Genomic DNA, 24933 nt, shown 5'->3' on the forward strand with positions numbered 1-24933 from the left:
GAGAACGATAGAGAACACGCACATGATTACGAGAATGATGACGAACAGTCGAATCTATCAACCCACGTTTATGCCGATTTAGACCCTGACTTCCTGGCAGCTCAAGACGCGATCCAACATGCCTCTGCTCAGCCGTTCTATGAGATGGACATCTCCCCCGCTGATGATGAACAAGAACAGCCATTTTACAAGATGGATGTCACCGCTGCCAAAGACAAGCTACAAAAAGATCAGCCCTTTTACGAGATGGATGTTGTCTCGGCAGTCGATGGTGAAAAAGCAGAACGGCCTTTTTACCAGATGGACGACAATCGTCTGGACAAGTCAGCCTCATCAAGTAACGTGTACGCCGATTTGGATCCCGAGTTTGTCGCCGCTCAAGATGAAGCTTGTAGGAGACACCGGGTTAGGGAACAGAACAGAGGTAAGTTATAAGCTAGCACTCAGTACCAAGTGCGCACATACAATGTAGTTTAAGGTTGTTCTTTGTCTACTGACCCCCCACCACCACCCACCAAACGAGTTTATAGACCATGACAGTCATCTTCGATACCAAAGGATTACCAAGACGACCTGAGATCTTGACAGCGTGTGGCGTAATCGCCAGGGCTTTGGGCTCAGGCCCAAGAGGTCCCGAGTTCGAAACCTGCCGTGTCACCGATCTTGTGCCCTTGGGAAATGCACTTAACACGACCTTCTTCATTTCACAGGTGAAAATGAGTACCCAGCTTCGACTCGGGTCGTTCCTCGGATAGATGAAAATAGGATAGGTCGGAAAGTCACACCTCGAGCACATTGAAAAAAAAAACTTGAAAAGAACAGGGGTCCTTCCCGGTGTGAGTGGATCAAACCTTACCGTCTGGTTTACGGGATCACCTTGCAAAGGTGATAATCACCTGTTGTGTCAATCCTTCCACAAATGTGGGGAAATTAAATTGAAGATATAGAACCAGTCAGCAATTATTACACAGGACGGTAGCAGATTGATTGAAACGTTGGGGTCCTGCAATCATCCCTGTTTGTGTTGCTTCACAGGAGCTGAGAATGACGAGACGAAGTGCTGTCAGAACTGCCGCGTATTCTCCAGGTCACGTCTAGGGTGCATGGTGGCTGTCTGCGTTAGTGTCATCCTTGCCGCTATTACGGCAACTGTGGTCAGCGTAGTCGTCAGCCGCTCTGATGACTTGGTAAGGTTTCCCATTCATATCACCCCGACTCTCTTTCTCTGTGCCTCTCTATATACCTCCCTCTCTCACACATTCACTCACGCACACACGCACACACACGTACACACACACGCGCGCGCACAAACATGTACACACACACACACATACACACGCACGCACGCACACACATACAAACACACGCACACACACTCACGTGCACACCTACACACACAGGCACGCAGACACACACACACGAACACGCACGCACACACACACACAGCCACACACACACGATCACACACACTTGCGCGCGTGAGCACATAAACACGGATGAACACACTGAGATAGGCGCCCCCATGCATACACACACATGCACACTTGTCGAAAACACTCTCAGGCACACACAGACACACACAGACACACACAGACACACACACACACACACACACACACATGCGCACACTTCAAGTGAATGAAAATCTTCTTATTGTCATCATGATATGAGGGCATAATGAGGCATTAGTAATTCTATTGTGTTCGTCAACAGTTGAACCAGAAAACACTAGCAACGACCGAAACAATATCGTCATCACAACTGCCGGGCACAACACCGACGTCGACTACAGAGGGAAGAGGTAAGCATGAACAGAATGTTGACCAATTTTGTACGGACAAAAAGTTACTTTGAGATTCTACACAGCAGTAAAACAGCGTTCTCACATGGCGTCACCGATTGTAAATACCACTATCAAATCTCTACACAATGAATATAATATCAAAAGGATGGTTGTCTATAAAACAAAAGATGTAACGTTACGCATTTTCTAAAGTAACTGTAAGCACTCTAGTCTTTTCAGTCCAATGTCAGCTTGGTCCGTGTGATGATAGTTTGAAGCTAGGACTCTTCATTTCTAACGGGCCCGGGAAGCAGTTTAAAGTTCCGTACATTGTCCGGAGCTATACATGTGGCTTGTTAGCATGGCATTGCTAGGTTGCATGTTGATACTTGTATTTTATTAGTAATGTCACTCCCGCCCGGCCACCTCCTTATATAGTAGTGACGTCCTTGCCTGCTGGCATGCTGGAATCAAAATGTATGGCACAGAGTTGTGCTTGATGAAGATGGATTTGTGGTTGCACATTCACCTACGCAGATTCGAACCCGCGTCATAGAAGTTCTGAACATAATACGTGGGTTCGTCTCTGCGTAGGAGAATGGGGTTGCAAGAAAAGTATTCCCCTCCTTTTCTTGCAGATTGGCAAGGCGAGTGGGCCTTGTACATCAGAGAGTACTTTGGAGAAAACCGAGATGTCGCCACGGCTCTGGAGGAAAGTTATGCTGCCAACGATGTCGTGATGTCCCTGTTACAAGACAGGTTCTTCTGGCCCTGGGTGTGTCGGTACTGGGCTCTGAGCAGGAGTCTCCCTTGCACCTTAGCCCAGGCTGTCGCCTTCTGCGTCAAATCTGGAACTTTCAGCGAGTACATGACGTCACATGGCTTGTCAACGTACAGTGAGTTCTTTTCCTCTGTGCGTAACGCCTTGGAGGCACTGCAGAAAGTGACAACAAGCACAGGTAGTGAGCTAATATGTGTTCCCGCTGTGTTATCCCTATCTAAACATACTCTGTCAGATAATGATGTTACAGCTCTGGTTAACCTTTTCCCATACCTGGAATGGACGGGGAAGCTCTTGATGGTGAACTGCAACATTTCAGCAAAAGCAGCAACATCAATGGCTGGACATATTCACATCCTGAGGACTCTGACACATATTTCTCTTCAAGACAATAAGATTGGAGACGATGGCGTCAGAGCGATTGCAGAGAAATTTTCCCACCTAAGAAAAATGGGATTTCTAGACATTTCTAACAACGGGATAACCGAGGTGGGAGGAGAAGCCATAGCAAAGGGTTTAGTCCACCTGCAGGAGCTACAGGAACTCTACTTGCGGGACAACGCACTGGCTCTCAGTCTCTCGTCACTGGCAAAGTCTTTCGCCAACATGTCGAGACTGAAGTATGTCGACTTGAACAGCGTGACGTGTAGAGCAACGTCATTCCGCATGGCGGCGCAACAAGCACGAGCCGCCGTCCACACGCTTGCAGGATTGGTTCGCAGGGCCGGCACTCCCCTGTACGATGGTTCCCGTGCAGGCGACACGCAGGAGCTGGCATGGCAACGAGTCAAACAGGAACTACTAACAGGAAAAAAGTTAGAGATTTCAAGGGGACAGTTGAAGGTTGATTTACGAATCAGGCTGTTGGCAACGGAAGAGCTACGTTACTAGTGATGTGGGAAATAGTGCATGGCACCATATAGAACAGGGCATGGTCATTGTCACTCACTTCCTTCCTGCTTCAGCCAACCGTTATCATGCAACGGACAGAGTACCTTGAAAAAAATCTATCAAACAAAACAAAACAAAAAAGACATGTGCGTCAAAGCTAAATTTAGATATCATTTTCATATATTGCTTCAGCCTGATTTCCCCGATCCAACACACGGACACATATTTTTGCGCGTTAACTGTGTAAATTATGCCCGCATTTGCTTAAGTACTTTTCATATCAGAATTGGACATGTATATCGTATCCAGATTGTGTAAGACCAGAAAATGATTAACTTGTCGATTCTTTCATCAACTCTTCATGCATGTGGATACAAGAACGCCTTGAACCAACAGGAATATGCCTTACTGGGTTTTGTGCCACCAGACAGTTGTTTTCACCTCTGCAGTTTTCTCGATCATCTCATCGGTAAACAGACTAGCCTCGAACCCAGACTTCTCCCTTGTGCTGCAAGGGGGCGATTTGTCCGTGTCTTTCTACGACTTTTATCTTGATGAGAATGAATGAAGACCTTTATTGTACATACATACCCACTGGGTTCAGTACAGGTCGCAACAAAAGATACATGGAATATATACAATGAAATATAGACAATAAATCTACAACCCTATTCTACTACGTGAATTCGACTTCTTCTCGTTTCTTTGTGATGTTGAAAATGCAGGAACAGATATGCTTTATATTAAAAAAATTTTAAGTAAAGGTTTGTCTAGGTTCATAAGGAATATAAATTTGTCTATATCACCTAGTTGTATAAAGTGGGGGAACATGGGTTCTATCAGTCTATAGAGTTCAGCTCTCTCTTGTACAAACTACATTCTGCTACAAAATGATGTTCGTCTTCTAACTTATCTAGATTGCAGTATATATCTACATATTCGTTGTTCTAGAGATAAGAGAATGGTTGGTGAGGTGGTGAAGCACTATGAAGAGAGAATTTATTCTCATGTTTCTGAGAGTTCCTTTAACTGATTATGTACCAAGATTAAAGCCTTGATATTGCTTGTTATAAAACAAATTGTAATAGTGTAATTCAGTCCTTTTGTAAATTATAGTGTAATTCGGGCAACCAGTGGTATATTCTGCAATATATTCTTTGTACTGAATAAAAAAACATTCTGATTAGGCAAATGACTTTCACATCTGCATAATCTGTGCTTGGTTATGTACACCCTTAACTAACTTACACAGGTCACAATGATGATAATGCAATCATCTACTATATGTTCATTTCTACTTTACATTATGACGCTTAAAGTTTCACATTAAGTATGCAAATAAAGGACTTATTCCAATTAGTGTCTGCTAACCTTGCACCTGCCACAAACTACATTTGAGTCCTATAATAGAATAAAACACTGCATACATTCCTCATTGGATATGCAAATTATTTCGTAATTTGCATAATTTGCACTTCATTATGTACATCTCTGCCAAAGATACTTTGATACTAAATATCATGGATATTGACAAAAAATGCCCTTGCAGCTCCAGAGCAAACTGCTAGGGGGCCACAACATATGTCGCTTCATCCTTACACCAGCTATCTGTCCCAAAAAATAGATAAAAAACTAGCATGTCCTGGTAAAAAAATGGAAGTTCTGCTGCAGTACCAAGGTCACATACCAGGGGCAGTGACCTTGACCTTTGTCTACCCAACACCTACACGTACCTATACACACTAAATATCGTAATCCATCAAGAGGTTCTTGAGTTATGCTGACTACAAAAATCCGTAAACACAAGTTTAAGATACAAAGACAGACGCACCAAAACAATATCTCCATTTTTCATGAAGTAATAAAATGTACTAGATAATCAAGTCTGCATGTTTCTTTATTTCAATTTACATGAGCAAATTCCTGCTGAGAAGGAAACGGTCACAGGGAAGAGTGCCTGGGATGTACACCAACTTTCTTCAAGACAATCCTTTATCTACTTATAGACCTACCACGACATTAATCTTATCAATTTTTACATCTGCCGATCAACAGAACGGTATTGCACATTTGCATGCTCATCACACGTGACAACCTGTACAGGTACTGTAGACTCACCATTCTGGTCGTATTGTTCAGAATTGGAACTTTTTTAACCTCTCCCTGCTGCCTAATCTTTTAACCAATGCAAATTTGTCGCCAAAAAACTACTTCAGTAGGGAGTAGGTTAAACATACATTAACATAACCTTCATGAATATTCATAGGGGTAATGATGCAGTGGTTGGAATAGGTTTAGAGTGCCGAATGTCCAAGATAGCCACAAAAGTGGACTGAAGTATCCTGACTTTCAGGATTTGTGCTACGAAGTCCACTTTAAATGCTGTGTAGTTGCAACGGATTTGACATATGTACTTTCAATTCGCACTTTACATTGTAGTAGATATGTTTGCAGTGTAGCCATAAAAGTGTTCTTTTGATTGTGCTCGAGAGAGATATCATGTGATACAGTACGAACCATGTTATGTTTTCTTACTTTGACCATACTAGAATGTAGTTCAGAAAGTGAGGTTAAAGTATAAACTTGCAATGTAGTAGAGTTTTTCAACCTACAGTCAACTGTCTATAACATCCAATTTCTATGGTCACGGCTCTAAACTTTATACACTTTAAGTAACAGTGTCAGACTGCCATGTTTCACAACAAGCACAGAAGGGCACAGCTTTGTGCACCACGGAAGAACAATTAGCTACCCTGTAAGAGTCCTTTCGTACACTTTTGTTGGGCCGACCTTTGGCCACGAAACATCACTGTTCACATTTGTCTTAAATGAAGACATTCAACTTGACATTCTAAGCACATCAAATGGAAAGACTTTGTTTTCACAATTGTTCACACTGGACATGAGATGTAAAAAAGTATAAAAATTTCCACATACACACACAGGAACACTGACTTTGCAAGTATAATTCTATGACATTGCATCAACTTGAAGGTATCTGGAGGATATCTTATCTATTGTGATGCAGAAACAACCTGTTTCACTTTTTAGGTTGCTACCAAGTTTGAGCATCGATTTGTACATGTACAAAAGAAATTCACCTTAAAGTGATGTTCATATCAACTGGTTCTCAAATAAATCAATTGACATCAGACATTACCATAACTAATTAAGTACATAAAACAAGATTTGCAATCATCATAGAATAAATTCCCTTCCTTTTTAGCAATTTTGTAGTACCTGTCCTTTTAAGTAACATTGAAGGCAATAAGTACAACAGACTAGTCTACTATGATTCAGTTGCAATATTGTCTTTGGTACAGACATGTACAAAACGAAAATCGATATCACATTTAAAAATATGTACACATTAAGGACACTGAAAATGTTCCTTCACCACTCTGCCATTGGCACCTTGTTTCTTGGAAGGCTGCAAAGACTGCGAAAGCATACTTGGACAAATTTTCAAGCATGCTACTTCTGGCAGCACTTCATTCACTCTCTTCATTCTTTAGAAGGAAAGAAAGTATCAATAGCCAGCACAGTACCAGTGCTGTATGCTGCTGCAATAAATGGTAGGACAAATCACGCAGAAGACGACTTAGAATTACAGTACTGCGTCAGTGAAGCTTCAGCAAGTTTTTTTTCCACATATCTGTATTGACACATCAATAACCTTTCACACCAGTCATGGAATTCTCTCTGACAAGATTTCTTTTTGATGTACACCAACTGTTGTAGAGACATCGTTGTAATCTAATACGGTACATTTATACCCATCTGACCACATCCATGGATACATCATGCAGAAGAGCATGTCACACAAGACATCACAAGCAGATTAGATGGTACGACCGGTAAACATCAAAGTCAGTGTTTCTGTTCCGACTTGTGATCGTGACCCTCTGTAGACCTTATTGCACACATCAAAATGTCCCTTGGCCATCTTTTCAAGGATCGTTGACTTCTTGCATCGAGAGTGCGAGGATGAGACACATTATCTCTGCATTGTTCATCGCTCTGATGCTCTGAGTCTATCAGGACTGACTCTGGGCATGGGTTGAAGCATGAGCTTGTACCAGGCCTTCACCCCGTGTTGTAGGTTGACGTTGTCTAGCCAGATCAGGGTTTCCCCAATCAGGGTGTTCCGACCAAACTTGCCACCATCTTCCAGGAGATTCACCTGTTGGGCACACATCATTTGTGCACATTACATGTCGGGCAAATTCACAATTTCATGCAATTATTTTATTTTCACAAAGAATATTGTGTTCTTGAGGCTGTTTGTGCATGTGTGTGTGTGTGTGTATGTGTGTGTGTGTGTGTACATATGTGTGTGTATTCATATGTGTGTCTGTGAACATCATACAAATATACCTCAAGAATTCATGGCCAGATCCTTATGATATTTGGTATATGGGTAAGAGGAAAACAAAGGTCAAGTTTCATAATGGGCCTAGCCTAATAGCAGTAGACCCTTTCTATTTATATATACAGTACTGGAGTGGAACGTCTGGTTTAGATATCACATGTTCTGTACATTTTCAGGTGGTGATTTTTAGCTTCGCCAAGAAGATTATGTTTTTGCCTGACTTGGGTCTGTATGTAGGTCAACAGGATATAACTCGAGAAATTGTGGATGGAACTTTTTTATTTTTTGCACGTGTGTAGCGGTTGTTGAAAGGCATGCCTAGTTCGAAAATGGGTTACCTGGCGTTTTCCTACGGTACATTAGCGAGCTTGGTATTTTTTTTGGTGTTTTTTCGGGAAGCATAAGTCAAAATGTAGCTGGGCGATTTCCACGATATTTGGCAGGTGTTTAGCGGTTGTGGAAAGGATTGTCATGTGCAAGAATGGTTTAGCTACCTTTTACCTATGGTGCTGTAGCTGGCTTTGTATGTAAGTGCGTTTGTCTGTATGCAAGATAACTCGAGATGCTCTTGATGGATGCTAATGATATTTGGTTGATAGGTAGGGGACACAGAAAGGAAGGTCAAGTTTGATAATGGGCCTCCTGGCGACTTGTTTTGGTACTGCAAGTGAGCATCAAAGTTTGCGCCTAAATTTTCCAGAAGTGCCAGGTTCATGATTTTTTAATGGTGGATAGCTGTTGGTACTAGGAGTCAATGGTCTAATTTTGGGCCCCCTAGCAGCTTGTTTGGAACTGCAGTGGGTCTTATAGTTTGTAGCTTTTAAGAAGGATAACTGCAGAGGAGATTGATGGATATTTTTTTTGTTTTTGGTAGCTAGGTACTTTGGTTGATTATCAACATCTATTTGATATAATTACTTAGGGAAAGTTATCCAATTAACAGAAATAAACAGTGTTTTCTATATACAGATGCATCTCATTTTGACCTATATTTAAGGACACAGCTGTTTGCCAGATGTTTTGCCTGAGAAGCCTTGTGACCTGGACGCCCTAACACTGTGAAAATCCTCTTGACAAGCATGAAATTCTGATTGACCAGGGATGCTACCACTGAGGTCATCTTTGGTCACAGTCCAATGCCCCCTATCATCAATACTATTCGGCCAGGCTGGAGTCTGGTAGAGACTACATGATTTTAACAAAGCACTATGAAAGTTGTGCTAGAAAGTATCACAACAGTGTACATAATTCCATTGTCACCAGTTGGCCAAGAAGGTTATCTTTGGTAGCATTTGTGGGTTTGTGAGGAACACAAGTTCATGCAGTCATTTGCTATTGGGGTAGGTACTATTTAGTAATACATGAAAAAGACCTTAAAGTATTGATAAAGGCATGATTATTTGGCGAAGGGATGTGTTCGATGAACTCTAGTTCATTGTGACATGACTTTTAGAGTTCTTACCTGCAAAATTGATTTTCCAAACTCCAAGTCAAACTTGAGCATCTCGTTGAACTCTGGCTCCCGGTCAGACTTGCAGGTCCTCGTCTTCTTCTTAGCCACCTTCCTGTTCCCCACCACCAGGTAACACTTCACATAGAGATCTGTAAAAACATTCAACAGCAACAAATCAGATCAAGTTCAAGTATCCATTCCAACCATTTAACATGGTCACACACCAGGAGGTCCAAACTTGTCCTTGACCTTGGTCTTCCCAACCTCTATCCACATACCAAATATCATCACAATCCATCCCGAGGTTTTAAAGTTATGCTAACCACAAATATCTGGAAACACAAACAAACACACGTACAGATTTGGATATAGTCTTATCATTGTGATTAGCATAACTCTTCTAGTATACCAGTGAATGCTATTCAGTACCAAGGACAGCAATAAATGGTCACAACTGCCAGAGTTGTTACAAATGAATGAATGAGTTTATTGCTCAACAATCGCACAGGGTACAATGTATGGCAACCAATAACAACTTATAGCTATACAGACAATAGTACTAAGAGGCTACATACAAAACAATAACAAAACATTATCGATAACAGTACAGTTATGTATGAGTAATCTGGTCTCGCATTTGGAATACATTATGAAGAAACTGGCCTACGTAGACGGATGTAGTTGGAAGGGTCAGCAGTAAAAGGAAAACACATAAAAAGAGCTGGTCTTGTGTACTATGAACATAAAGCTGGTGATCCCATGTTTGAAGACAGTCACACCTTGACCATGTTAAAGATCCCACCACACTTATCAAAGAGAGTGCCCACCTGGCAGGTAGTCATCCGACTTGAAGCGGTATGTGATGTTCTGCACATTGACGATGTGCACCATCAGCATCTCCCCCTGGTCATGGATCTCTGTACGCAGGTTCAGCCGCACCTCGGCTGTCACCTCAGGGTTACCTGTGTGACCAATAAGTTCAAAATGTTTCATATTCAAAACAAGATGTGCATTGCAGCCCAAACTGGCTGCATTATGCAACAAATTCACAAATATATACACATAGTAATATAGAAAATACTTCGATTGTCTTCTAACATCTGTTGTTCAAGTAACCTTAGACATTGAAATTACAAAATGTACATACAAAAAGATGGCAGACAAGAAAATCTGAGAGTTCAAGTGTCAATTATGTCAGGGTGTTTACAAGTCCTGGTTGTAGAATCTTATTGCCCGATGCAGAAATCATTTTTTCATTCTTTGAGATCTGCACTTGAACAGAGGGAAAAAAGCATCAATCTTTATATATCTTGATGATGATTACCCTGCTTAATGTGTCATTGAGTTTCTTCATATACAAAATTTAAAATCAAGCCGGGGTCTGGTAGGGGCCCAAAATACCCCGGTAGCTGTAAGGTGTCCCATGGGGCCAAGTTGGGGTGAAGCCCAAAAGTGCAAAAAACAGCCTGTGAACTGCTTGGCAGAGCCTCTTTTTCCACTTGGGACCTAAGCCTTACAGGGGCTTTAATCAAGTGCTAGTTGGCTGTGTTCTCACCCATAGACCCTGGATCCATGAGCTGCCCAGGCCCCAGCTCACCCACAGCCATCTGGGAGTACATGGTATGTTTGGGGCTGGACATCATCCTGTTCCCCTCACTGTCCACCTGCTGTTCTATGGTGTCCCACGTCTGGTACTGCGGGCTGGAGGGACAAACAAAACAAACTCTTTTACATTCATGAAGGTTAGACAATTGATATCAAACATTCTAGCCACATGCTTCAACTAGCTTGGAGTAAGCCTTGTTTGCAGTAGTCCACTCCTGAAGGTTGCCACTCACCAACAAATAGATGTTGGCGGTAGCAACCTTCGAAAGCGGAATAAAGCAAACAAGGCTGGACTCCAGGCTATGCTTCAGCTTCTTTAGAGGTGAAGATATGGTGACACACAAAATGGTTGTCAGACTTACATTGACCAAATTGACAGGGTTAAGTAAGTCAAGGACTTATGAAGAAACATAGAAGACAGGAATTCTTGGAGAGAGAAAGTGAATTTTGTCTGAGAGACCTACTTGATCATAACCATCTCTATCAATATCATGTTCTTGTGCGACTTACCTTTTTCTGCCCTCCTGTTCAGTTGGCCTAGGGGAGGAGGGCAGTCTTTCCAGTCGGGTAGTGCTGTTAAACATCTCATCCACTGTGCAAATAGGGATGAAATAAGTTTGTTTCTACATACATTTGTATTATAATTGTTGAAATGTCATCATGAAAAGACATGTGAAGCTCATGCACATTACAAGCATTACATTCTTTAACATCACTCGACTCTGACTTTTACATATGATTTGGCTTCTTAATTTAGCAGCAGGCAATTTACAATAAATGTGATAAGTGGGGTATTATGTCCAGCTTGTTTTTACATCAGTCCATCCAATGGTACAATTTGATTGAACTTTACTGTAACAATACTATAACCATCCATTCACTGACATACCTTCCTCTGTTGTCGGTGACACTTCCCTTCTCTGGTTGTTGATATGGTGACGCTGCATGTCCTCCTGAGGATGATGTCTCCCCATCCCACTTAAATTTTGTCTGCACAAATAAGGACAAATTTGCATAGTTAGCATTCAGTAAGAATGATAGTGTTAATAGAAGTACTGTGATTGTAGGTTCAACACCACTCAGCAAAAGAGCAGTAGCAGAACAGAATGACTTGAGCAGATGTCTTAAATGGATCTGAAATGTTGGTCAGCACCATGGACAGTTATGTATGTCTATTTAATGCTGAATAGATCGGTTTAAATTACCTTAGAAGCCAGAAAAATGTTGAACGATGGCATGTGAATGTTATTCAGCACCAAGGACAGCAATATATCAAATGGTCACAACAACCAATTTGAAAGTTGTTACATGAAGAGACAGCAGTGTAAGAAAAACACATAGAGCTGTTCATGGCAAGCTGGTCTTGTGTTTAAGGTTGTTGATATAGAACTACATAAAGCTTTCAAATTGGTTCCCATGTTTGAGGACAACCATACCTTAACCATGTTAAAGATCCCACCACACTATTACAAAAAGAGTATAGGGGTCCTCCCCAGTGTGAGTGGATCAAACCTTACAGTCTGGTCTTATGCAGCTTGTACCTCCTGTAAATAACTGGACAGGTGTGTAACCCCTAAAGTTTAAACAAACAAACAAACAAACAAACAAACAAACCTCCCTGGCCACCCCGAGGGCGGTGCACCCCCGCTGTACCCCGTGCTGCTGCTCTCCCCGCTCTGTAAACTACTCAGGCTCCCATTGGACGAGGCACTCGATCCCAGCGAGTCCAGCTTCTTTCTGGCAACCTGCTTGCGTAGGTCGTCTCTGTCATGCTTCCCTTGGAAAACAATAGGACATTCAGGTAAGGGTCTACTGTTCCAAATCAAAACAAATTTCACGAACATCCATGCTTTATGACGTTCTAGTCCAGTTGGTGCTAGGATCCTCTGGGTCTTAGTCCATGGGAAAGTGACACTTGATTTTCAACTCTTTGGTGACTTGTGCAAGCATGTTGCTGGACGTTTTTACAGATGTGGGAGTTTTTTTTTTTTAATGTAATAGGAGAGGGTTGTGTGTGCGTGTGTGTGTGTGTGTGTGTGTGTGTGTGTGTGTGGTTTATGACTGAAGACAATGTCTACTAGGAAAAGACAATACATCTCCCTTCTTTGGCAAACTCCCTTTCCCGGCATAAGAGAACCTTGCCAACATTGAAAATTGCAAACCAGTTCCCCCAAATAAAAATCAGCCCTATTCAAGACTGCAACAGAGGCTAATATTGTACAATGTATTTAGCAGACAGCAGGCTGGCAGGTCCTTGTGTTTGTGTGTGTGGAGTAGTTGGTCACGGATATTAGCTATGTTTCCATTGGGATTTTCATGAATTATGTATCCTCCTATCATACATTAGAATCACAAAAGTTTGTGTCTGATATATGTGTCTAATATATGACAGAGCTTTGCTTATTATTGCCCTGTGTCACAGCAGCAGTTTGTAAACATACCGTGAAAACTGGGGACCTTCCTGTCGCGCTCTGCGGCTGACCGAGGCGTGGCGGGTTCACTGTGGGATGACTCGTCCTCGCCTAGAAGGTTCTGGAAGAGAAAAACCACGACTATCCAGGTTACAGCCATACATGTGTACATTTAGCTGTTTAAGGGACCAAATTTGAAATGACAAATTTCCATCTACAGTCCAGGTAGTAATTATTTGCTGCTCAAATGACAGACTTTGATTTGGGTCCATTTTGTCAGAAAAAGCTCCACATTTTTCATAACTTTCCATCTCAATCATCCATTTCTATTGTAACGGTTTTATCATATTTTTTTTATATCGCTACATGACTGGTCTGCTACACTCCTGTATTGTTTTATCTTTTTGTTGTGACTTTTTGGGAGGTTCAAAGAATACCTTTGCTATTAGTAACATATCGAAGTATGCTTTTGCTTTTACGCCTTTTCCTGTAAGTTTCTAATCTTGGTTTCTCATTCATCGTAAATATTTTACTGCTGGTAACATTCATGTTTACTGCATCAAACTGCATTGCACAGAATTGCATTACCCTTTACTACCTACTACTATCAGCATTTCATGCTTTATGGCAGACAGCACAATTGGATAGCTATGATTTTATGTACTTTACAATAACTATAAAACAGACAAAATCAGACACCACTTTTTGCTATCGACCACGACACATCAATAAATAAAATTCCTTCCAGTGTTGTACATTTAGTCTCACAATTGTGTGATATTGCAGTTGATATTTTTTGTTCTAGACTGAGCTGTGTTGAGTAAGAGCAACTAGTTCATTCTTTTGCGACAATTTATCTATGCAATTACTATGCATAAATATCAATAATGGTTTAATAAGCTTTATATTTTGATTTAGTTTCCTTGCTTATCCCCTGCTAATTTTTTGCATAATATATTTGTCATGACCCATGATTTATGACTAAAGCCAAAACAGTTCAAAATTCTTAAGACAATTATGGTCAACACACAAACAATGGTGAAAACTATCTGAGATGCCCCATTTTAAAACTCTAAACATGGATTAAAGTTGAAATTCTGCTAATTTTGTTTGGTATTGGTTCACGTTTCAATATGTTTTCTAATTCCCGGATGAGTCATCAGAATTCACATGTACATTGCTTTCTTTCATATAACTAAGAATTATGATGATCATACTTCACAAGACATGACTGATACAGTTGAACTGCAATTCCTACTACACTGTAAGTGTTGCAATACTCACTCACTGTTGAAATACCATGATCATAGTTTTCTTTTGTTTTGCTCAGCTGCCACTACATGTTTTTTTTGCCAGTGGAAAACCAAGTAATCGTATTGGCTTTACCTTATAAATGTTGCACAGTTGCATGCAGCAGACACTGTTTATTCCTGGCTGATTTTCAGGAGAGCAGTTCTGAATGTTCTGGGGATATCACAGGATACCATTAAAAATGCAGGAGATTGAGAGATTTTTAAACACTGCCGACGACAGGCCCCTTAAGAGGCAATGGCATAGAAATGATTGGATGTGCCAAATATGGAAGGATGTCTCTAAATCTTTAATTGAACGTCAATCTTTATCTTGCACTAACACAACTGTTCAGGAACAGACAGAACTTTGACCAGCCAAGGTAATTTTTCTGGTATTGTGAATAGCCCAGGAAATAGTATCTTGATTTAAACTACAAAGTACAGTGTACATAAACAGCATTTTGGTGCTACATTGCACTACTCTCTAAAGCTTACAAACCAAAGTATTATTTTTCTACTAAAAGAAGACTTTTCTTCATATTTTGACCATTATTCAAAGATATTTTCAAATCTGCTAGTGACACTAACAGGCACATACTGTACACGTCCAGTGATAACAAACTTTTATGCCACATAATTCAACAACTGTATGCTATTATCAGACAGTTTTGTCAGAAGTGAGCACACACTTAACTACTAACTCCTGGAGCTTGAAGACCTACTATTAATCCATCATGGAATGCCTAAACTATCCTTTGGTTGATTTTCTATAGATAGAAGAGCATGAATACAGCTGCTATAATATGATCCCAAATCAGCAGCAATTTTTCTTTTTGGATCTTTTGCTGTCTGTTTAATGAGAAGAAGCATTAAGAATGTCCAATACTGTGGAGCATTCCTGTGTAAAAGAGAAACTTAGTGACTACAATGTACATTGGATGTCCATTTTACATACCGTTTGGGGAGATTCCCTCATCTGCACTATAGAGGTATCGGAAGATGACACGTGGTTGCGTGCCAGGGATGACGGTTGGTGGCGTTCATTTACAAATCGCTTCCGATAAGTCAGCGGGCTGTCAGACATCACAGAGGACATCTGGTTACCTGAGACATAAGGAATCCCATTCAAAGTGTTTAACTACAAGTTTAAAATGGCTAACATTACAAAACACTGTGAGCTTACGAATTGACGGCAGCAATGGCAGAGATTACAGTCTACAATGCAAGCAAAGCTCAAAATTCAACCATGTCAAAATGTCACTCTTAAACTAGCCTTTTTTAATCCTTGAATCCTAACACATATCTAAAGGATGATTCGTGTGTCTGTGAATTAATGTGCCAGAAGTACTAGTGACTGGGTCATTCTGAAAAAGGCTGAAAACACAACCAGTAGGGTTGGGTACCTGAACTTAGATCTGATTGTCTGTGAAAACTTGTGATTTGGCAATGTTCAAAACATGGTCCATTTTGCTATTTATAATAAAGGAATCTGTTAGGAGGAGTATTTGACTCCCACTGGCATTTTCAAATCCTTTTGCTATAAAGGAATCTGTTAGGAGGAGTATTTGACTCCCACTGGCATTTTCAAATCCTACCTTCATGTAAACAATGCCAACTGGTTATCAAAATGCATGTTTAAGCCTCAAATACTCATTGACTGTAGAAACTCGGAAGAAACTAATATTAACTCTACATACCTACTCTACTTTGCTCCTGTTACTTTCTTGGATTGCTTAACATACAAATCTATAGCCCCAAAAATTTGGATTCTTGCCGATATAGTGTGTACATTTTATAATCGGTCCAAAATCTGGTCCACTGATTTTTTCAGGTCCATTCTTTTTAGACCAGTCTGAGAAGACAATTTACCGGTCCCCAACCCTAAGAACTGGTAATGTCACTTTGTGTAAATGTTTGCATGTAAGTACCTGGTGGTGGTGGCTGTTGACCTTGATGATTGGCAGGTGACCTTGACCGTGACCTTGTGCGAGCTCCAGGGGGTGGTCCCTGTGTACTGTGGGCACCAACGGGTGCTGCTGATATCGGACAAATATACAATTTAGATAAGCTTACATGTGTATATACTGACTTTCCAATGACAATTTGCATCTTGGTAATTCTCTTCCAGATTAATACTAAAATGAAAATGATTATGCAACATTTCTGAAATATCATTCATACAAGTTGTGATGTTGTCAGCAGTTAACTGCTAGCGTATTATTAGAGACTGCCAATAGGTTGATTCTTTCAGTTTTAATAATCATATCATAAGGATATACATTATCACACATTTATGTCATAAGGGTACGGTAACTTTGCATTGACTTTACTTTACATTTTTATGTCCCAAGTCAACAAATATATTAGAGCATATTCTTCTTAAAGACATTGGCTCACCTCTTCTGCGCTCAGCTTGGTGCTGTTGCATCAATCTGCGGCTAGGTGAGACCTCTCGAAACGGTAGACTGACTCCGTAGCCATGCTGGAGACTTAGTCTTCTATCAGCTAGATATACACATGAACCAGAAAACATTGTACATTATCTAAATGAGATCACTCAACTCTGGCCGTAGCCATTAAGAGATAGCATGATAAACATTTAGGTATACAGTTGAGTGATTTTTTCCCCTTGATTATTCCATAGTACTGCATAAAAACTCTTCTACTAAATGTTATATAGACAAAACCTGGGTACCATCCGGATAGTAGTTCGCTCCGACGTTCACATACTATATACAGTTGCTTCTTGCTCCGACTTTTATTATACACTATATTTAGTCGCTTCTCTGCTATTCTGTCTTGGAATCTTGACACCTCTGACGTCTGGAATCGTCCAAATTTTGAATGAGAATGCTGATCGCATTGGTCCCTACACCTGAGGGAATCAAGGAATGGGTTCAAGCACTTGTTCAAACAGGTGTTCCAACACCCGAAACTTGGAATGGAATACCTGTTCAACTAAGCGCTCTAGATCTGGAACCCATTCCTTAATTCGCTCATTAACTGATGTCACCACCAAAAGGTTTAAATGTACAGTTCCCCAGATGGGTTGCCAGAGCAAAGATAGGAACGAAATGCTATCCAGATGGTACCCAGGCTAGTATAGAAAGAGGTAAATGCAAACTTACAAGTTAGCTCTTCTCCAAGCGAACTCCTTGTTCTCCTGTATCTGTATGTAGGCTCGTCTTGGTGGATGTTGGTCAGGCTCTGGGCTTTGTAGTACCTCCTCCGTGCTGAAACCAATAGAACAGGTTCTTCAGCATATCAGGAATGAAACTCTGTATGATCTTTGTGTCAGAATCATACAAGAAAAAATTTGAGGGATGTAAAAGTAAAGAGAAAAGCCAGAGAGTAAATGGTAAGAATGATAGAAATTTAATTAATACAACAAAATAGAAAAAAAGAATAAATTTCAAGCTGCTAGTTTAGTAACAGGAGTAGAGATGGGCACAAAACAAAGTAGGGGAAGTCAACAACAGATAAGGACTGTTTTACTTTCATTTAAAAAGTAAAATTAATATATAAACCATATGCCAGGGTTATGGTTTGCTTTCAGAGGAGTTGGCCATTATCAACAGTATGTGCACAGGATAACAGCAGGTTGACAACCGGCAATGCTACATAATAGTGGCAGGGTACAAATCGTATATTGAAGGAACGCGGTTTAGCTTTTCAAAAGCAAAAAAAAACTCCATAGAAAGACCACCACCAAGTCACAGATAAGGAGCACCATTTGTATTCTCCACAGCAGGACTAAAGGATAATTGTACAAATGTTTGTGCTGGGACAAGCAAAAAACAAAAGAGAATGAAAAACCCAGGAGAGACAGAAAGAGGGGAGAAACCAGTTACCTTTCTCATACTCTTCTTCATCTGCCGAGGGGTCAAGGGTCAGCCAAGAGAGGAAGAAGTTACATGCAGAGGACGGGAAAGGGATACACATGACAGGGTTGCATGCCTCATCATTCTCTTCTCATGCTTTTCTATCATTCTGCTCTATGACATCTATGATAGAAAACCTGTACCTGCTAGAACCAATCTGCTATCATATTGGTTAGACATTTTGAAAATGTACTTCGATGCACTTTTAAACAATCAAGAGCATTGAGCATTTATCTAATGATATATGAAATATGACATATAGATTTTAATCAATCGAGTCAGAAAAGAAATAATTTCTTGGAAACGTCGAGCTCGAGTTGTGGAAGAAAAGATGATTTTGTCATATCAATCACATTTCAATTACCCTCCTCCCCTATTTCAATGCCTGTGATCTTTTTGCTGCCTAATCATCACTCATACAATGTACAGCTAGGCCCTTAATGAATCTTGATAGAGTTGAATTGTGAAAATAAGAGTGATTGAACATGACAGTTAGACTGAAAACAGCCTGACATTTGGTTTTTCTGAGAATAACTCTCATTCTGTCTATGAGGGAACCAGTGTCACAAATCATTCTTGAGACCATGATTACTGCCCCCACATACCACCCACCTGCAGCTGTGATGAGGCTCTGATGGCTCCTACTCTTCTGTAGGTCCACCTGCTTGCCTTGGTGTGTGCGGAAGGTCTTACTCGGGGTGAGGGGGGACAGAGTCTTGGGCTTGGGCAGCTCTGCACTGTTGTTCTCATCATGCTCATACAGGGTGAACCAGTGGGGCTGGTTGTCCAAGAAACTGGCATCTGAGAGATCTATCAACACCTGGGGAGGAAGATAGAAAACAACTTTTAGTTGGTGAGGGGCAGAAGATCCACTCAAGTCCTGACCTTGTCTCACACTCAAGTAAGACTAGGTCACTCCATGAACAAGATGGACTGACAGCCATCAAAAATGTGCAGGTATGTGTGTATGTAACCTTTATAGTCACTGTTAAATGAAAATTCTATGAACTGTGCTCATATGGGACTAATGAATCTCTTTAACAAGTTGAACTTATAGTTAGCATTAGAAAAGTGTAGTAGTATACAAAAGAAAATATTCAAAATCAAAGAAAAAAATATTCAATTTACTGTTAGATTTCTTACCTCACCAAGGAAGTCGTTTGGGGTGAATCTGTCATAATCCCATACAGTGAACTCCACAGTTTTAGACTTCAGCTGTGGAAACATCATTTTACTTTAATATTCTATTGGAGACATCACCATGCATCTTTTTGTTTGCATCTTATTGCACTATAAGAAATGCAACTATGGAACTGACTTGTAAAAATCTTAATTTTCAAAGCAAATAGTCTAACAATTTTCAAACATATTCTGCTTGCAGATACAATTAAATGAAATTATATGCTTCTGAAATGTTGAAAGCATGTCTGATTTTTCATCAGACTGACATTGAAAGAAAAATATTGTTTATTGAAAACATTAATCTGCATTGTATTCTGTCATGTTCAATCACAGGAGACACATTATTCAGATATTTTAACAAAATAATCTAACCTACATCACTAAACACATATTTGTCAATTCATGTGTCCTAAATGATTACATTTTCTTGTCATCATTATGAATTATGTGATATGATACAACTTCAATCTGGGATTCATAAACATTGATTCTGAAAATGGAGCTTTTCCACCCATACCTGCTCTTTGGTGATTCCCTTGTATATGACAGTCTGGTTCCATTCTGGGTTGAGGGTTTTTGGAATGTACTTTGTCCTTCTCTTGTTCTCAGCACTGAGTCAAAACAAGGTAAGTACAATGTGACATCACAGAAGCAGTGGATTACTCATTTTTTAGGGAAAGACTCTGCATTTGACAGTTGAACATTTTGGTAAGTACAATTTTTGCATTGAAAAGTACAGTTCAACATTGCCTCAGAACATTCATTATGTCTGTAAGATATTGTAGATTAGGGGCAAATCTGTAGCCTTTTGGGACCTCATTGCTACATTAACTATTGTTTGGGCAGTTAAGAATCTAGGTAGAAAATAGGGTAAATCTTAATGTCTTCTTACTTCCTTCCAGGGAGCAGGTAGACCTTGACAAAGGGATCGGAGAAACCATTGATGTCCTTGGCGGCCAAGTTGCGTGCCCTGTTGATGTTGATGATCAAGTCTTTTGTGGTCTCGTCGTATCGCATCTGAAGCTACAAGTCATGTGCAATAGAAGAATTAGTGGGTCTGAAAGCCTGTATTTTTTTTACAAAAATATGACATCATTCAAGGGTAGCTATCAATGAAAAGTTTATTTTAGTTATGCAACTAGGAAAAGCAGCATGTTAAGTTTATATGATAATTTTGGAAAAAATACTGAAGAAATAGCTGATGATTTGTAATTCACAAAATGTCAAAATCGGAATTTTTACCTCAATTTCACCAGTTATATCAGTTTCTTTAGACGCCTCCTTTGATGGTAGCTTGTCAGAAGAGAAAAGAGAAGAGATGACAAATGCATTCCAAATGCTGTAAGAATTAAAAAGACATCCAAGATTATGACAAATTCCCTTCAACTGCACCAGCAATTATCCCTTAATAATCAAATCCACCCATGGTTTGTCTATAATATTGATTTCATTTCTTTATTACAAACTACCCATATCTCTTTTTGTATCAATGCATGAATCATAAATCAAGCAGATGTATTTCCAACCAAACGTAACGTTACATGATACATCCATAAGTGGAAAATTTATACTGCTTTTAAAATCCTTGATGATTCAAAAATTCAAAGAATTTCAAACAACTGTTTAGAATATGTGGACAAATTATGCTGCTGCTGTTCATCTGTGTTGGTACAATACATTATAGAAAAACTGCTAACACTTCACTGAATCAAACTATAGGGAGATAGAGAGGGTCATTCTAAGAACAAGGTCGACAGAGATTGACCGAAAATTTAGAGGGTAAGTTCCTATAGTTTAATTCAGTGTTGGAAGTTAAGTGTTAGCAACTTTTCTATAAATTATGCTGCTTTTAAGATTTTGAGTAGTTCTAAAATTTGCATTGATAAGCAAACATACAAGAATATATGACAGAGAAAAAACATTAAACCAGAATGACCCGTGATTCAGCACCAAGGACAGAGATAACATCAAAATCTATTTTTGGAAGCGCAAGTCCTTTGGGTGCACTGTAAAGAGTAATAGGTTCATTATAGTCTTCATACATAGGTAGATGGTAATGGAAATCACAATTATCTTGATTAATATCAATGCAGCAAATACCAAACAACAAGTTTATCTCTCTATTAGTATTTCAAACCCATATCTTCTTCGTCTCTATTTCAAACCCAATCATTCTAAAGAATCCTCTAAGTCTTCCCTAAGCCATCAATTTTCTTCTCGTTCTGGATTTCTTGCCGACATTTGTTCCGGACCATCAGGCAAATGGACCACGGTAACTAGAAAAGGCCAGCCATGCATCTTAAGTATTGATCACAAAGAAATTGCTAGTATCTCCTGCTATCCCCATGGTATCATCTGCTTTGCCTTGTAGGACAATACCTCAAGGTCAACAAGCTTGCCCTGTCAGGCATAGTCGTTTTTAATGTGCATAGATGAAAATGAGTATGTCTGGGCCATTTAGGTGTCTGCTGGAATATGCAAATTCTAGTTTGGAAAATACACATTCAACGTTTATATGTGACCTTTGCTGAACATCTGAAATAATTCTGTAATGAATCAATAGAATCAACCTTGGTGTTGCTAGGACCAATAGGTATAAGGCTTAAATTTCAATATTTGTACTTGAATGCACTCCAGAAAGAATTATGTATACACTGATGGAGATCTGAATAAAAGAAAAAAAAACTGAAGAAAAAGGTATAAGGATAGAAATTAAAAATTAGGTTGAAGGTTACAACTTTTCTTTGATGCTCAATTTCAACCCGTCTAATCTACTACTAAAATCTGTCTTCTTTCAAGGCAATCACACATTCATGAATATTAATTTCATCACCTTCAACTAAAACTCACTACCAAAATACAATGTAGTTTCACTTCCGTAGTCAAGGTGTTACTTATGCAAGTACAAAGAAAGCTATCACAGATTTTACATTTTCTGCATTATCCTGTCATGTTGACCATCTCCAGAGATTGACAAGCAATTTTTTTTCTCCCCAATCAGGAAAAATCAATGCACAACCTGGCTGATGAAATTTGCCTTCTATAGCCTTAGTTGCATATACAAACTTCACACTGCTGCACAAATTCACCTCTTGGGTCATTCACATCAACCAACATGCCATTCATTTTAGATTCAAACATGTGACAGTTGAAAACCACCTTGAAGTACAAGATCACATGCCGCTATCTATGGCAGTGATCTCCTTTCATTCTGTCGCTGCAGGCTTTGTCCTCCACATCAACATGAATCCCCTCAATATTACCTGCCTTATCTTATGGTGAACAGCTTGGTTTCACTGTGAAATGTATGTATTGATGCTGGTACTGAGTCAGAATGGGTGAATAGATAAAGGAACAGGAGGATGACAGAATGGTACAATGATGCTACTTTTCTGACAGGTAAAATGAAAGGTATTGAAAGAGCCTGAGGGTTGGATACTCTCTACATTTGATAGCTAGCTGTCATCTACTGACACATGATTTTGCCTTACATAAGGGCACATCATTTTACTTGTGAGCATTATACTTTTGTAGTTTGCATGTGCCATACATGTGTTTTAAGATGGGAGCATTTGCCAACAATCTGCAATCAATGTTGTTTGGTAAAACATGTAATCAAAGCTTAATATGAAGAAACATTGATAATGTGGATAATTGACTTAAAACACTGGTAGAATTATCTTTATTTAAACATTTTGGAGTACTTAGCTTTTATAGTTTGTATTCAAAAAGAATACTTAACAGTTGCCTACTTGACTGAACTGTGTGTTGATTTTGTGCAATATTGTATCTTTTTGGAGCATTTTGGACTGCTAGGCTTTTATACAATCATGTAGTTTGATGCAAATTATTTGAAAGCTTCCTACATGGTTAAACTTTGTCTATCTTGTGCACTATTGTACCTTGCGTGGGGCTTGTCTCGCCATGGCAGGTGACGCTGGCAGGATTGGACTAGGAGCTGTACTGGAAGCAGTGGAAAGACTAGGTGAGGCAATGTTACTGGGGGAGGCAGTGTGCCCATGTTGGGACCAGGAGGAAATGTCGGAGTTGTTGGGTCGCTTCTCTTCTCTCATGGTGGCCAGTTGCACGGCGAGTTGGTCAGGGTCCACGGCCGACTCCTTGGAATACTGCCTGCAAGGACCTTGAGAAATAAAAGGAGCATGTCCCGAGTCAATACAAGAGTTCCTGTCGGACTGAGCTAGTGATGAAGACAACAAGGATGATGTTCTCATCAGTAAAACATTTAAATTAAACAATGCAGTATCATCCTTTGTAGTGAGAAGCTTTGAATATTTGTTACTTTCATAAGAATTGCAAAGTATAGGCAACACACTGGATGATAGTGCATCTAGTGATTTTAAATGAAAAACATTACTACATAATAGATGATTAGAACACATTTTGTGAATTTTCAAACTAGATAATTTGTCATGCCAATAAAGCTTGTCTTGTAAGATATACATAATATATATAATTATATAGTACATGTATAAAAATGGTTTGCTATCGGATGTGGAAGACTAATAAAACATGTTAAAGAGCAACAGCTCATAGCTGAGTGACAAATATAGAAGAACTAAGAGATACTGTTACAGTTCTACACAGACATACATGAAGGTAAAGAAACAGTTACATTGACAGTAACAACAAATAACAACTGCACATATGTAAGCTACACATAGTAGGTTCCACAAGAAAAAAAGGACCATCCAGTCATCACTGTTTTATTCTAAAAGGATGATTCTAAAAGTCCTGAAAAGAAGCATGTTTCATCCTGATAATGGGGCCAGACACTTTCATGCAAATCTAAGCAAAACTCAAGTAATGCATATAGTCGACTACCTATGATGTAGATTGAAAAGAAACATTTAAACATCCAGTGACTACAGTCTGATGAGATATGGATGAAATAATTTGAATCGCATTTTGTTCCACTGTAAGAGAGTTATCTACATGTAACTCTGTTGAGCTAGAAGTACTCTTTCTCGGAAGCTTTGAAAGGAAGTTGAAAAGGAAGTTGAAAAAGCCGAAAGTACCAAAAATTCTGTCAGCAGCAAAGTCGCCGACTCGGCCTCCTGGACCCAGCACCAGCTCGGTGTCTGGAGCTAATTGGGTGCCTGTTGGGCAACACTGGCTTCGGGAGGGGTACAATTTAGGGTGGGAGGGGGGTAGACACATGGCGCAATTATGGACACCAGTATAGACTAACTGCCAGTGCATAGTGATCTGAGGACTGCTTGAAATGCAGCCTGGTTGGGCCGTAATTTGTACCAAAAGAAAAT

General features: G+C 39.8%; 1 protein-coding gene across 1 annotated transcript in view; it reads right to left on the reverse strand.

Moving 5' to 3' along the window:
- Positions 1-5334: 5334 nt before the first annotated feature.
- Positions 5335-24933, reverse strand: part of LOC118415104 (protein piccolo-like) — a 42116-nt gene continuing 22517 nt past the window's right edge. The window contains exons 9-28 of the mRNA XM_035819462.1: positions 23554-23792; positions 20894-20944; positions 20544-20674; positions 20169-20262; positions 19613-19684; positions 19082-19289; positions 18440-18460; positions 17717-17821; positions 16986-17093; positions 16517-16624; positions 15544-15692; positions 14683-14760; positions 13327-13417; positions 12500-12662; positions 11775-11875; positions 11396-11477; positions 10836-10981; positions 10108-10242; positions 9290-9429; positions 5335-7638 (exon numbers count right to left, since the gene is read on the reverse strand). Coding sequence (XP_035675355.1) covers positions 7468-7638; positions 9290-9429; positions 10108-10242; positions 10836-10981; positions 11396-11477; positions 11775-11875; positions 12500-12662; positions 13327-13417; positions 14683-14760; positions 15544-15692; positions 16517-16624; positions 16986-17093; positions 17717-17821; positions 18440-18460; positions 19082-19289; positions 19613-19684; positions 20169-20262; positions 20544-20674; positions 20894-20944; positions 23554-23792 — 2393 coding nt within the window. The 3' untranslated portion in view covers positions 5335-7467. The remainder of the gene's footprint in view (positions 7639-9289; positions 9430-10107; positions 10243-10835; positions 10982-11395; positions 11478-11774; positions 11876-12499; positions 12663-13326; positions 13418-14682; positions 14761-15543; positions 15693-16516; positions 16625-16985; positions 17094-17716; positions 17822-18439; positions 18461-19081; positions 19290-19612; positions 19685-20168; positions 20263-20543; positions 20675-20893; positions 20945-23553; positions 23793-24933) is intronic.

This window comes from Branchiostoma floridae, chromosome 5 (genome assembly GCF_000003815.2).
Source record: "Branchiostoma floridae strain S238N-H82 chromosome 5, Bfl_VNyyK, whole genome shotgun sequence".
In the NCBI taxonomy this organism is placed as follows: domain Eukaryota; kingdom Metazoa; phylum Chordata; class Leptocardii; order Amphioxiformes; family Branchiostomatidae; genus Branchiostoma; species Branchiostoma floridae.